This window comes from Canis lupus, chromosome 24 (assembly GCF_011100685.1).
Source record: "Canis lupus familiaris isolate Mischka breed German Shepherd chromosome 24, alternate assembly UU_Cfam_GSD_1.0, whole genome shotgun sequence".
Lineage (NCBI taxonomy): Eukaryota > Metazoa > Chordata > Mammalia > Carnivora > Canidae > Canis > Canis lupus.
This window is the reverse complement of record NC_049245.1, coordinates 38,828,614-38,844,067: the sequence shown is the minus strand read 5'-3', so window position 1 is coordinate 38,844,067 and position 15,454 is coordinate 38,828,614. Positions and strand designations below refer to the sequence as shown.

The 15,454-nt window shown below is 45.1% G+C and overlaps 1 protein-coding gene across 1 annotated transcript in view; it reads left to right on the top strand.

The window, feature by feature from the left end:
- The window catches only part of ZFP64 (ZFP64 zinc finger protein), an 87,322-nt gene extending 72,166 nt beyond the window's left edge, over window positions 1-15,156 (top strand). Inside the window, exons 6-9 of the mRNA XM_038572619.1 lie at window positions 1,259-1,408; window positions 1,667-1,729; window positions 10,355-10,606; window positions 13,241-15,156. Of these exons, the coding sequence (XP_038428547.1) occupies window positions 1,259-1,408; window positions 1,667-1,729; window positions 10,355-10,606; window positions 13,241-13,950 (1,175 nt within the window). The 3' untranslated portion in view covers window positions 13,951-15,156. The remainder of the gene's footprint in view (window positions 1-1,258; window positions 1,409-1,666; window positions 1,730-10,354; window positions 10,607-13,240) is intronic.
- Window positions 15,157-15,454: the final 298 nt, after the last annotated feature.

Below are 15,454 nucleotides of genomic sequence, written 5' to 3'. Positions count from 1 at the left end.
CCCCCAAAAAAATGTCAATTTCACATAGTTCTACACAGGAAATGATCCCATGTACCTGGTGCTGGGCTTCAATATCCATTACACGCAGCCAGTCTGGTTTCTTCTGTCCAGCTATTTCCCCTGCCCTGGATTGTTTTGAAGCAAATCAGATATCTATACACCTTGTAAATAACCATCCCTGAACTAGGAGAATGTTCTCTAAAAACTCTAATTTCATCTTCACACCCTAAAACAAAACAAAACAAAAAAACTAGTGTTCAGGCTTTGTCATGGTTTTACATGGCTCTTATGTTTAAAATTAGAGATCCCTGGGTGGCTCAGCGGTTTAGCGTCTGCCTTCAGCCCGGGGCATGATCCTGGAAACCCGGGATCGAGTCCCACATCATGCTCCCCGCATGGAGCCTGCTTCTCCCTCTGCCTGTGTCTCTGCCTCTGTTTCTCTCTGTATCTCATGAATGAATACATCTTTAAAAAAAATAAAATAAAATCAGGACCCAAGTAACCTCCTGATCACGCAAGCCCTCCTCCTCTCCAGGCTTTTTCTCCTCCTCCCTCTCTAAATGATTTGTTGAAGCAGTGGCATTTTGTCCAGGAGATCAGTGGTGCTTGAAGTGTGGTCTGACCTACTGAGTGGAGACAAAACCAACTCAAATTGAGTAAGCTTTCAAAAATAGCTTGACATTGCTGGACCAGCCTTGTATCATCTCTAATATTTGGCCGTTGTTGTGTACCACTTGTAATTCGTGTTATCGTTATAATAAAATCAGCTTGTGGTCCAAAAATCTACAAACTAAGTCTTCACTGGTCATTTGAGAAGCCACCATTGCAAAGTTTGGCAGCCTGAACCTTGCCAGTTGTCTGTCCTGTTACTATGTCCCTTGTCTCCTATATTTCCTGGAAGTTGGTAGTTCAAGAAAGGAATTCTGTAAGGCCAGAGTTTTTGTGGCTTTCAATTTTGAAGGCTTTTATCTGAGAGCAAGAAAGCACAAGTGGGGGGTGGCAGAGGGAGGGAGAAGTAGACTCCCCACTGAGCAGGGAGCCCAACAACGCAGGGCTCAATCCCAGGACCCTGGGATCATGGCCTGAGCCGAAGGCAGTTGCTTAACCAACTGAGCCACACAGGTCCCCTATGGCTTTCCATTTTAATGGTTCTTTTTTTTGGAGAGGTGATGGAGGTAAAACAAGCCTGCTTATATTGTAAGACTTCCCATGGTGGTTATATTTGAGAAATTAATACTTCTTTTTGTCTCCATTTCAGCTTCAGAACTAGATAATGATGTTCCCAAACCAACTTGTCCCTCCACGGACAGCAGTGATGCCCAGAAAGCCCCTGCCTCGGCCCCCCCCTCAGAGTCCAAGGAACAAACCGTGACCCTCGGAGAAAGGACATTCAATTGTTGCTACCCAGGTGAAGCATCAACTTGAATGTACGGAGCCCGTTCTGGGGGTGGGGGGGTGTCACTGGTGGGCAAGCTGGGCCTGACTGATCCTCGGAGTCCTTGTCACACTCCGTGTAATCCCCACACAGGAACATTCTATGCCTTCCAAGCATCCTGTGGCATCAGAGCTCGGTGTGACTTTCCCCGAGAACTTCAGGTTTATAGTAACTTATTTTTGAGGCTGTATTTTGAGAAAAGCTGATTTTTTTTTTTTTTTCCTCCTCCAGGTTGCCACTTCAAAACTGTTCATGGCATGAAAGATTTGGACCGCCATCTGAGAATCCACACGGGTAGGTATCCATTCATTTGTTTGAAACTTTAATGTCGAAAAAAAGGAAATGGATATGAATTTAAGTGCTGACATATAGCAGTGAGCAGGACAGAAATGGACTCTGCCCCATGAAATGGTCTGGCGGGTTGGGCTGTGACCTAAAAAGAGGCTTAGGAGACCATCCTGGGAGATCCTATCCTAGGATATCAGATCTAGGCTGTTCCTGAAAGGCTTTCTGAAGATGCTTGCCTTAAACTATAAAGATAGCTATGTAACCAGATGAGGAACATTCCAGCAGAGGGAATAGCAAGTGCAAAGGCTTGGAAGGTGTGAGCTCATTGGAGAGGTTGGTGAGGCAGGGCTAAGAGGCATTGTGGCCCTATTAAATCTCACGTAAGAGTAATAAGGTTGTTGGGCACCTGGCTGGCTCAGTGGGTTAAGGGACCTGCCTTGGCTCAAGTCATACTCCCCAAAGTCCTGGGAATCGGGTCCCACGTTGCACTCCCTGCTCAGTGGGGAGTCTCCCTCTCCCTTCTCTCCCCTACTTGTGTGCACACATTCTCTCTCAAATCTTTAAAAATAATAATAAAGTTGCTTCTTAACAGTTCCTCCTTAAGAGCAGCCAGCTACTGAGAACACAGAGAAATAAGATGTGCCGGAGCAAAGGAATTTCTATGATCTATAATAAGGGTCTGTACACTATGGCCTGTGGGCCAAATGCAGCTTGTGACAATTTGTCATTTGTCATCTGTGGCTGCTTTGACCCTACAGTGGCATTATTAAGTCTTTGCCAGAAAGACTGCACGATACATCAAGCTGAAGGCGTTTACTGTCTGGCTCCTCACAGAAACTTTGCCCACCTTTTGATTTCTGGTGTAGACCCTGTATGAGCCTGTGAAAGTTAAGATCTGGTGGTCTCTGGGGCACCCGGCTGGCTTAGTCGGTTGGGAGAGCAAGGATCTTAATCTTGGGTTTGGAAGTTCAGGCCCTACATTGAGCGTAAAGAAGACTACAAAAGGGCGGGGCACACACCTGACTGCCTTCTGCTCAGGTCATGATCTCCGGTCTGAGGTGGAGCCCTGGGCTCAGGAGGGTGTCTGCTTCTCCCTGCCCCTCTTTCTGCCCTTCCCCCCCACTCCTACCCATTCCTTCTCTCAGATTCTTTAAAAAAAGATACTGATCGATTGGCTCTTACAGAAACCGAACCAAGTGGCTTATAATCCACTTTCTTTTAAGCACAACTTGGTACTCCACCGCTGGTAGAATGACTGTCCTCCTCAACCTATAGTTTCATCTCCAGGTACAAGGCAACTGCTCTGTGAACTAGTGGAAAGCGTTAGCAGGGAAGGGACTCCCAGCATCCCTCCCATGGGCTATGCCCTGCCTTGCATCCTCCCCAAGCAGCATCCTTGGTGACTAGCGGGATATGAGCCACCTCAGGCATCAAGGAGAGCAGGGAGGTTTTTTCCAGAAGGGCAGCCTCATGCACAGCTAAACCTGAGAGCTCCAATAGGAGGACCGCTTTCTCGGCATCTAGTGAAATGGGCATCGTCCTATGCAAATAGGACAAAGGGTCCTTTTTCCCAGGAAAAGGTAGGTCATGAGAGGTACCATAGTGAAGGGGAAGTTTGGTCCTCAACTTGAAAGGGCTGCCAGGATGAGGTCAGCAGGAGCACGCAGACTGCAGAAGCTACGTGAACCAAGAGGAGACCTCCCCTATGTAGCTGGCCAGAAGGTGCCATCGAACTCCAGCGATGCTCAGGTTGGGCCCTATGACAAAGAATTCCCAGACCCCAAATGTCAGCAGTGCCCGGGCCTCGGAAGATAGGAAGGGGTTGGATTAATGTCTTGTTGGAATAATACAGACCATGATGGGGATACAGAAAGAAGGCAAGGCCCTGTCACGGGTGGGGCTTCAGACTCAGTGATACAGAGGGGAGCAGACAGATGGCTTCTCTAGCAGATACTAAAGCTATTTCTCCGTCTCCAGGGCAAATGCTCTAGTTCTCTGAATATTTTAACTAGTGAAAAACAAGAGAGGGGTCTGGGGGCCTTACAGCATCTCTCCCTCAGGGTGTGACCCAGAAGTAGTATCCCTTGTGATCGTGAGACCTAATAGTGGCTTAAAACCAAGATATTTCTGTCTTGGGACAGTCTGAGTTAAGTATGGTAGACAGTCCTGTGGTTTTGGGAACTCAGGCTCTTATGCTGTTGCTTCGGCATCCTGAGGATGTAGCCCACGTTGGCATGGTCCGAGCTGGCTTACTGCCCACAAGTTTCATGTCACTGGGGTTCATGTCTGTAGGGCCAGAACATAGTCACATGGCCATTCCTAGCTATGGAAATGAAGGCTGGGAGAAAGAAGTCTTGACTCTGGCCACATGGCTGGCTCATAGAGCAAAGGTTCTACTTACAAGATCAAGAACTGGTGTGTGGGCTGAAGGGCATCCCTGACCGAGGCTGGTGATACGTGCAGGTCATCTCTTCAGGCTTCGGCTGCACCTTTGCCAAACTGATACAGTGGTGCTGCTCAAAGCACTGTGTTGTGTGTGATCCTTTTACATCTAAAGATTGAAGATCTTCCCCACCCCTATCCCAAATTTGTGGCTGTCTATATCTACTGCACTAGAAATTAAAAACCAAACTTTAAAATACTTATCCACTTAAAATAGCAGCCAGAGCCGCCCAGCTGGCTTGGGTGGTAGAGAATGCAACTCTTAATCTCAAGGTTGTGAGTTAGAGCCCCACGCTGGGTGGAGAGAGGACTTAAAAAATAAATCTTAAAAACACAAAACAAAAAACCCGGAAGCTCCTTATAACTATCTTTTATGAGAAGTAACTAATTCCCCCCCCCCCCAAAAAAAAAAGTGAGCAGTGGTATTATCTATATCTTTGCAAATTTCCTCAAGTCAGCTGGATTCTCACCGCTGCATGCAGTCCATTGCCGTGTATTTTGAAATATCTGAAGGAAATCTGATGCCTCACATGTGGTTGGAAATGGAATATTTTGTTGAAAGCCTTTCCAGAGAAATTCTAACATTCTACCAAAACACAACGGAGGGTAGCTTTTCTTTGGACTATTTGAGGGGCACCTGGATGGCTTAATTGGTTAAGCATCTGCCTTTGGCTCAGGTTGTGGTATGGGGGTTTGGGGATTGAGCCTCATGTTGGGCTCCCTGCTGAGTGTGGAGTCTGCTTCTCCCTCTCTCTCCACCCTTCCCCTTGACTCATTCTCTCCCTCACTCTCAAGTCTTTAAAAATAAATTAGAAAAAATGTAGGTGGGGGAGGGACAGAGGGAGATAGTCTTCAAGGAGACTCCCCACTTAGCACAGAGCTGGACACGTGGCTCCATCCCATGACCCATGAAGAAATGACCTGAAACCAAGAATCCGTTGCTTACTGGACTGAGCCCCACCCCAAGGTGCCTGAGGGTAGTTTAAGGATCAGTTGCTATATAGACTCTGAAGACCCATCCATAAGCTTTTCGAATTGATAAAATCAATTGTTTTTTAGAGGTAACACATTTCATTGTTTAAATCCAGTTAACATATTAGTTTCAGAGTGTATTTACTTGAATACACTTGAATGGCTCTTACTCATGCCTGATTTTTTTTTTTTTTTTTTTTTTTTTTTTGACGTGGCCTACGTTGGTCACTTAGAGAATCCTGGTTTACCAACTTACATAATTCTTCTAGACACTGACCCATTTTATAATAGAAAAAAAAAATCCCTTGTTAATATTCCCACTCTCAGTAAAAGCTAAGCACCAGGAAGGAAGCTGCAGACCAGGGGTAAGGGATAGATGTTCCATATCCTACTTTGGGTTTAAAACTGGAATGTTACTGCCACAGCATTGTTAGTAATTCTCCTGGAAATGACAGGCTGACTTCATTCATTCTTCAAGAATTCGCCAAATACCAGATTTGAAAAAGCCACAGCGGGTCTGTTCTTTCTTCACCTCATTTGCAATGCAGCCACCCTGCCAGGTCTTCTCCTCAAAACTACCAGCGTACTTTGGTTTGCATACTTCCCATTTCATGACAGTGTTCAGCTTCAGGGGGAGAGATTTTAATGTAAGGAATAGGGTTTGCTGCTGGAAGGGCTGTTCCTGAGTGAAACTGGCCCTGGGTTTAGTGGGAGGGTGTGGCCCTGATGCATCTCCATCCTGCTAGTGGGGGGTCGGCAGGGGCTGGTGATCGGGCTCAGGCACCTGCAAGGGCTGCCCAGGTGCTCCCACAGGAGAGAGAATGTCGACCATGAAGTCGTCCCCTCTTAGTAGTATGAAGATGCTTTTGACTGCAGACCACACCACCTGAAGAGATTCCAGGACCCCCCAGGCACTCCCTGCACTTTGAGAACCGAAGGGGTGCAGTTTGACAGGCAAATGGCAGGGGGAGAGGGGGAGGGGAGTGCAGCAGACACAGGAGCAGCTCCAAAGAACAGGACCTCTGTGTGCCCAGAGTAGGGACTTGCTGTGGGCTTATTTGGGGGAGAGTAAGTTAGAAAGCTGGATGTGCTTGCATTCAAGACCTGGGAAACAAGGCCTTGATCTTGGGGGTTTTTATTACCTTTATTCTAAAAGTTATCTTTCTTTTCTATACCTCAAATGCCAGTTTATCCTGGATGAAAATTTTTAATCGAAAATTAGAGTTGAATTTTAAATGTTCAAGATGTTCGTGTACTTTTTTTTTTTTTTTTTTTTTTTTTTAAGATTTTATTTGAAAGAGAGCACGCACAAGCAGAGGGAAAAGCACTGAGCAGGGAGCCCAATGTGGGGCTCAATCCCCGTACCCTGGGATAATGACCTGAGCTGAAGGCAGATGCTTAACCAGCTGAGCCATCAGGCACCCTTCATGTAGCATTTATTTAGCTTAGTAAAGGAGATTGACTTAGTGTTTCCATTTTTTTTTATCCTATTTTATTTCCTCATTTGGCATTAGAATCAGGGTTAATTGGTCATGAAAAGAGTGGAGGCATTTTTTTTTTTTCTTTCCCTGTGCTGTAGACCGTTAATTGAATGTTAAACATTTTTCCTGGAAAGCCTGATAGAATACGCCTGCAATGCTCTCTGCTTATGACTCTTTCAGCGGATGGAGTGTAGATTAGGCTGTTAGGACAGTGTCCATCTCAGGGACAAGTGAAGATGGCTCCATCCCTCCCTGGGTCTCCCAGAGCCCGTCACCACTCTGCACCTTGTGGTCTTCTGTCCAGGACCTGGCCGGTGGAATAGCCTGTCTGGAACATGCCAGATGAAGGCAGTCTTGACCTTTTTTCTGCTGTGGGCTCCTGGCAATTTTATGAAGCTTCTGAATCCTTTCCAGAATGTTTTTAAATGAAGTCACATTCAACTATATTTCAGTACAAGTTCTAGCTGTGCTAAACGTGTGGTATTTTAATACATAAACTCTGGCTACCTGAAGTGTAGCAAAGACAAGATGTGTCAGCATCACCTGGGAGCTTGTTAGAAACCCCAAATCTCAGAGCCAACCTGGACATACTGAAACTACTGTTTACTCTGTTTCTCTAAATTTGACTTGAGAAATGGGAGATGGTGGTCAAAGGGTACTAGCTTCCAGTTCTAAGATGAATGAGTTCTTGGGAGCTAACGTACTCTGTGGTGACGGTTCCGTTAGCAACTTTCAAGTCTGTAATGTTAAGAGTAGACCTTAAATGTTCTCCCAATAAATAAATAAATAAATAACATATTTGAGATGGAGGTGTTAACTAACCTTATAGTGGTAATCCTTTTTCAATATATACTTGTATTAAATCATCACGTTGCATACCTTAATGTCACATCAATTAATCCCAAAGCTGGGGGGGGAAAAAAACACATTTTAATGAGCCCCTATTTACCCCCAGATGATCAGTATGCAAAGGAACATGAAGAAAACTACATTTAATGTTAGCAGATCAGCTACTAGATCCTAAATTAATTGTGAAGTAGTGATGAGCATAAATGATCCTTCAGGAGAACTGCAGCAAATCTCCTAGGGTATGAACATGGCTCCCATTTATCGACCCAGGGTCTTTTGTACCATACTGGGTTTGTTGAATGCATAATTGGTAGAAATGCTGAATTCCAGTTAGAGGTAATAGAAATAAAAATGTAATTGTTTGCCATACAAGGTATTGGACCCCCCCCCCCCAATTTTATCCATAAACCCTGAATTAAGAACTCCCTGATCTGGAGGGGCACCTGGGTAGCTCAGTAGATTAAATGTCTGCCTTGGGCTCAGGTCATGATCTTGGAGTTCTGGGATCGGGTCCTGTGTCTGGGTCCCTGCTCAGCAGGAAGCCTGCTTCTCCCTCTGCCTCTACCCTTCCCTCCCCCCCCCCAAATTTTTTTAAATTAAAAAACAAAAACTCTGACCTGGAATGTTACAGGTCATCTGGGCAAGGGAAACCTGGTGAACCACACATCAGGTCTTAAAAGCATTTGCCTGAGAGGGATCCCTCCATTTCAGTCCTATTTTAGTAGATAGAACAATTCACATGCCAAACCTGTGGTCACTGGGAAAAGGAGGCAGAATTTTCTCCTGGAAAGGAGACAGTGAGTACTCAAACAGTTCACCTTAGGGTTCATCTCTGACCTAGCAACTTTAATGGTCATTGATTGCTTTTATCCTGGTTCAGGCTTTATAATTTGATACATCCCAGAACTTTATCCATTTTATCAAGTCTTCATTTATTGGGGTAAAGTTCTACTTAAGCTGTGATGGACTTGATCTGTGGTCCCTTTTTCCTTTCCCAATGTCGGTTGGAATGGTTCTCAACCAGATAGTCTTGTCCCCCCAGCCCTGGGGACATTTGATAGTAATCCGAAGACCTTTTTGACTCTTAAAACTAGGGATGGAGGTGTTGCTGGCACCTACCGGGAAGCGGTCAGAGATGCTGCTAAAAACCGCCTACAGCAAAGGATTACTTGGCCAAAAAGGCAGTAATGCTGAGCTCGAAGGCCCTGGTGTATTGGTATCTTGAGCAAACCTCCCTTTTTAACCATTTTTTGTTTATCTGATTTACCTATGTTTCTTTATTTCTAGTACATTGAATTACAGTTTGCTTCCAGCCTTTTGTTAAAAATGAACTTAAGTCTACAAACTTTCTGAAAACGGGGCTAGGCTCTGGGTTTTGACATGTGGAGCTTTCCCTGCCCATCGCTAGGGAGTTGGTAATCTGATTTTGATTCTTCTTAAATGAAAATGGTTTTAAAATACACCCTAACTTCTGAAAGACCTTTTGTGAAACCATACCAGATTCATAAGTTTGAGTCACATCTATTTGGTTTTATCTTTTCAGTATGAATTTTTTAGTAGCTTTCACCAGGATTTCTGTCTTGCGCAGTATTTGACACTCCTATCTTAAAGCATTTTCCTAAGATATTTATGTACCTTAAGCTGATTTTTTTTTAATGTTTTAAAACTTTTAGCAGGGAAACTTAATCTGTTTTTACTTATACATAGTTTGACTTTTACTTGTGTCCTGTTGCCTTTTTTTTATGGTTCTCTTGTGGTTTGGAAGCAATGCTTTCCATTTTATTATATTCCACATCTTATCCACTTCCTTTTTTCTGATGTACACAGTTCAAGTGTGATGCTCTGAGTCATCAAATGGCTTTATTTTCTCTTACCACTGAATGCTAGTTCAAGTACAGGAGTCTATTTAAATAATTTCTATAGAATTTTGCAGACACTGCTTCCATTGTCTGAAGAGTTACATGCTAATCTGAGCATTTCAGAAAACTAAGAGCTCATTCTTGGACCTCTGAAATTGTACCACCCTGCCTCCTAATAAACCATCTTAAGACTTGTGACTGTCATTACTGTTGAGAAATAACTATTTGCTCTGTTCTGGACCATCTAGAACTGGCTTTCATGTCTTATATTTTCCCTGTTGTCCTTTTGGGCAGCCTTCTGAGAGATTCTTGAGCTCCAACTTCAAAGTCCTTTTTTTGACCTCCTTTCTGCTCTTTGACTCAATGTCTTGAGAGTCTTAATAGGAATTATTATGGAAGTGAAAATGGTTTGCTTTTAGAGCCTCACTTCTTGAGTTGAGCATGTCTTCCTGGTTCTGGTTTTCCCCCAAGCATGTAGTTATTGGATAGATGTCTTATTTGTATATGATCAGTCTGGAGTGGTTGTAGGGGAGGGATGGAACACTAGAGGAAATGCTCTGGCCATGGGTTCTGTTCTTCGAATATCTGTACTCGAAGTATCTAACAGCCTGGGGTAGATACCATTATATGATTTGGTACAAGTAAGGGAGGAGTCAACTTGACCATTCTATATGTTTCACCAACTGTTGACCCATGAAAGCTGTTCCAAGATCCCTACACCTGATCTTGAATGCTTCTATATCCACACCTTCCCCCCCCCCCCCCAAAACGGGGTTTGGCCAATGATTTTTCTCCTTCAATCTGATCTGATCTATTCCTTAGGATTCTTTAAAATTTGTGAGCCATCAATGGATAGCACACCTTCTCCGTTCCCAACATTCTGAACAATATTTCAGTATCTTCCTTTCTGGGCATTTGGACAAAAGCGGCAGACCCATATGTCCAGACCGCCATCCTGGTCAGATCTCTTTGCAGTCATCTTAATCGAGAAACCCTTAAAACCTTGAATCTTCCTTATGTGTTTGAAGGAGACAAACCACACAAATGTGAGTTCTGTGACAAGTGCTTCAGCCGGAAAGACAACCTGACCATGCACATGCGTTGCCACACCAGTGTGAAGCCCCACAAGTGTCACCTGTGTGATTACGCCGCTGTGGACAGCAGCAGTCTCAAGAAGCACCTGAGGATACACTCTGATGAGCGGCCATACAAATGCCAGCTCTGCCCCTACGCCAGCCGCAATTCCAGCCAGCTCACCGTCCACCTGCGGTCCCACACAGGTAAGTCCTTGGCCTGGAAACCTGTGCCTCACTTGTTCTCCAGTTTCTTAACCTTCGTCTCACTAAAACACAACTAAAATGACTTGTAGTAGGTAAAGGAATTGGAATTTCTGTGGTTTTTCACCAAGATGACAACTTTCAGTAAAACATGAAAGTCTGACAGCTGGGTTTTCTAACTTGACTACATAGGCCACAGCTGGGGATGAGTACCCAATACAGCCGTTAAGCAAAGGATGTATCTCAAAAGTCTGATATGAGCTAGGTGTTTCAGACATTTCACATAAACTGATCACATGGTTGAATTCAGAAATGTAGCAAAATTAGTTGACTAGAACTGCAAATCAGACTTCTAGTTCTAAAAATTAGACTTGTGCCAAAGAGCTTTATCTTCCCTTTGTGAGACCCTGTTGAATAACAATAGATAGAATCAACCAATTCATCATGGCACAGAAAATTGGGGACTAGGGGGCTCATAAGAGGGCTCAGAAAATGAGACTTTTCAATGAAGATGGCAAGCCGATGGAATGTGCTGACATCTGAAACTAAGTTTAAAAACAAAAAACCTCTTCCAACAGATACATGGCTCCCAACTCTATGGCTGCCTCCCAATCTTTCTAGACAGTGTCTTAATTCCCTGAGAGCTCTGGACTTGGAACTGGGATATAGACTGCCAAGGCCACAAAGCTCAGAGGAAAAGCTAAAGCCTATTGGCAATTTGGCCCATGCTGCCCAGTAGTAGGTAAAACCCATAGCCACCTATATCTAATCCTTAAATCAGTCTGTTCTTCCTTAATCTAAATGTCAACTATGGATTATGAATCGTTGGCAAGAAATGAGTCATCTAAAATGCACCAAATCTAACAAACGCTGTAGTTAACAGAGTACTTGAATGATGGACAAGAATCTTTCAGTTCTAATTGGTATCTACCCATTAGCAAAAATGTAGCATCCAAGAAGAGTTCTGTGAAAAAATAGTACAAAGTATGAGTTAAAACTAGAGTTGCTGGCTACAAAGGTAAAGAAATTTCCCAGAGATTAGAAGAAAGAAAAAACTGATTTGGGTCAGCCACTAAAAACCAAACTTATAGTTTTGTTACTGACTAGGTCTAGGGGAAAAAATGAAAATAGAAATGAGAAAATTGGGAAAAGAATTTCCCATTTCCAAGGAGCCATGGGAGTGGAAAGGATTCATGAAATGCCAAGCAGGACAGAATGGATGGGCAGAGTCAAACCTAGAAAAACTTCTCAGTAATAATTGGCTTCTAGGGGGGATAGTGGAATAGTGCTTTCAAAGTTAGGAAATGATTTTGAATGAAGAATTCTATACCCAGCTAAACTACATGAAGTATACAAATAGAGATAAGACAAAAAATATGCAAGAAATCAAACTTCCAGCTATCATGCTGGTGGAAATTACTGGATGATAAACTCCAGGGAGAAAACAAAATTTCTCATTTGTATATTTGAAGATAGCTAATAAAATTTCAGTAAAGGGAAATAGCAGGATGATTCCTATGTTGAAGGTTAAAAAAAAAAAAAAAAAAAACCTCAAAATTTGCACTAAAAGACGGGGTGACTTTTGAGATTATTGCAAGATTCTTTTTTTCCTCCATGCACAGTCCAATCAAGAATCAAGCTAAATTGTGAACCCTCTAAGGAGGTAGGTGGAATTCTGTTGAAGTATTTGGCTCTGGTGAATGACCTATTACCCAGTCATAAACTAGAGTGTGATTCTAACACTAGTTAAAACATAGGAATTCACTGGTCAGAATGCAAATGTTCTTGAACTCAAATGTGAAAATCCTGACAAGTAGGGAGAGGTTTTATAGTGAGGACAAGGGAATCCTCTAGAAACCTTGCAAGCTGGTGGACTAAAAGGAGGCTATTACCCAATGTAGAAGACAATGCCAGAGGAGTAAAACACACCCAACAGTGGAGGGAGGAGGTGGTGGTGGCGGCGGCGGCGGCAGTGGTGGTGGCAGTGGCTAGAGGGGAGGGGTGGAAGTGGTATAGGGTAAGTGAGATCCTCATCTTTGCTATGTTCAACTGATGATAAGGATTTTACGGTAGCAACCTCCAAAAGAATTAAAAATCCTTAGCAGTGCCTTCAGAGGACAGAGGAGGCGATGGATTTTCAGTATTTGTTCCCTGAGCCTTATTTCTGTATCTTATAAATAAAATTCCGTCTAGGTATGTAACCATGAAACTTTAGTAATGCAAGCCAATCAATGGATGCCGTAGAGCTTAAAACACTAAGCAATAAGTCCTAGTTTGATTTGGAACAGTTATAAATTGCATGTCTTCCGTGTCCAGTTTTGGAGTGTTACATGAAATGCAAGAGATTTGGAAGTAAAGTGTCCTCGTGAAGAGTATGGACTTGAATGCCATGGTGCCTGAGTTCAAAATCGGGCTATTTGACCTGTAAGCCTCTGTTACATGGGGTTAATAGTACCTGCTCATAAGATTGAGGATAAAAGAAGTTAATGTCCATGGTGAGTGGCTGCCTTAGGGAGTTCAAAGACCTCACCATCTCTGCGGCCAAGCATCTGACGCATGTTTGGGGTCAAGGGGGGGAACCAGGGAGGGAGTTCTTTTGCCTGCCTGCTCTAATGGAAACACACCTTCCATTGTCAGGGGACACCCCCTTCCAGTGCTGGCTCTGTAGCGCCAAGTTCAAAATCAGCTCGGACTTGAAAAGGCACATGATCGTGCACTCGGGGGAGAAGCCTTTCAAGTGCGAGTTCTGCGACGTGCGCTGCACCATGAAGGCCAACCTCAAGTCGCACATCCGCATCAAGCACACGTTCAAGTGCCTGCACTGCTCGTTCCAGGGCCGGGACCGGGCGGACCTCCTGGAGCACAGCCGGCTGCATCAGGCCGACCACCCGGAGAAGTGTCCCGAGTGCAGCTACTCGTGCTCCAGCGCCGCGGCGCTGCGCGTCCACAGCAGGGTGCACTGCACCGACCGCCCCTTCAAGTGTGACTTCTGCAGCTTCGACACGAAGCGGCCCAGCAGCCTGGCCAAGCACATTGACAAGGTGCACAGGGACGAGACCAAAACGGAGAACCAGGCCCCGCAGGGCCAGGAAGGGGCCCGCGGGGGCAGCTCCCAGCATGTGGCCAAAATAGTGACCCAGCGGGCCTTCCGCTGCGAGACCTGCGGTGCCTCCTTCGTCAGGGACGACTCCCTGAGATGCCATAAGAAGCAGCACAATGACCAGAGTGAGACCAAGAACTCAGACTTGGTCACCTTCCCACCCGAAAGCAGTGCCTCGGGGCAGCTGGGCACCCTGGTCTCCACGGGGCAGCTGGAGACGTCGCTGGAGCCCAGCCAGTGCCTCTAGATCAGCCAAAGAGGGCGGTCAGCTGTCCGAATCCCAGACAGATGCTGCGGGCCAGCCCCCCACTACCCACACCCCCATCAAGCCAGACTCAAGTTGCCAGTTCCAGTGGGGTCGGCTGCCCCAACTTGACAGGCCCTGGAGGCCACGGCTGCAGCCCCTGGCATGAGAGGCAGGCCGGAGCAACACCACGGAGACCCCCCGTGCACCTTCTCCACTGGCTGTGACCCGGTGGTTCCAAGGTGGGGGTTCCATTGCGCGCCGCTCTATCCCAGTAGGGATAGTTTCATGCTGGATTCCGATCCTAAAGCTCCACCCGCCTCCGATGGCATTATGAAACTCTCCAGACCACGCAGGAAACTAAACTGATGTGTGTCGTTTAGCGGAAGGGGAAGAGGACGGCGGGGACACGTGGAGGGCCTGGGGACAGCCGGAAAGGTTCTATTTCTTAACCCGGGTGATGGTTAGGAGTGTTCGCCTTATGCCTTGGTGTGGTTCCTTTTATCATTGTCTTCTAATAAAAAGGCAGACTCCTCTGTAGGATGATGTAAGAGGAACGTTCCACTTCTCCTTACGTTCTTCCATTTAGGCTGATTAAGGTGTGTGGGGCTCTCCATCCCCACCCTGTTCAGTAATGGATTCTGGATGGTTCGGTAACGCATTCTAGATGCACAGATGCGCGCGGGACTTCAGGTCTCCCTGCTGCAGCGAAGGGGAAACGCAGTGTGACCTGTAGGTGGCGTCGGAGATCAAGCTAACGCTCGCAGATCCATCCTGAACCTGCATTTAACATCCTTCACCTAGAAAGGATGAGGGGTGCCCTGGGCCGGGGCTTTTGGTTCTGGGACTTGTGATGCATGAATCAGCCTGAGCTTAGTGTCTTTCATCCCAATAAGCTCTTGGTGTTTGCTGAACCAACAAATGAAAATCCAAACGTCTTGTCGATGGACATTTTACTTGGGCAAAAACCTTAGAGGAGGCTCTGGAATGCCAGTGGATATGATTTATCCAGAGTGGTTTCCCTGTTTGGCATCTTCAAGTACAATCTTTGTTTAATACAAATTCTTATGTGCTGTCATCAAGTTAAACATCTGTGCTTTTAAAACAGACTAAATAGATATGTTGTTTTTTGGTAAACGAGGGGGGGAAAGACGTGAAAACTTTTATAGATTGTATACAAGGGAATAAATAGTTCACTTATGAAGGATATGCAGCTGATTTTGTTATGCATCCTGTGTGAATGTACCTGACTTAAGTCTGGCAGCAGATGAATGATCATACACTATCGGATCTCTTTGTTATAAGGAGAAAAAGATGAAAATGATGTCAGAGACCCGTGTTAGAATTAATCTTTGCTTTGGAATGGTTTTTCCATTGTCCAGGGGAGTGTCTGGTGACTGCATGCCAGTGCATTGTACAGATCCTTTTGTCACCTTTGTCGCGAGTCTTATCTTTGTTTCTCTTTTAGTAGCAGGAGGGCTGTTGACCTTTCAAGTGGGAACCCATA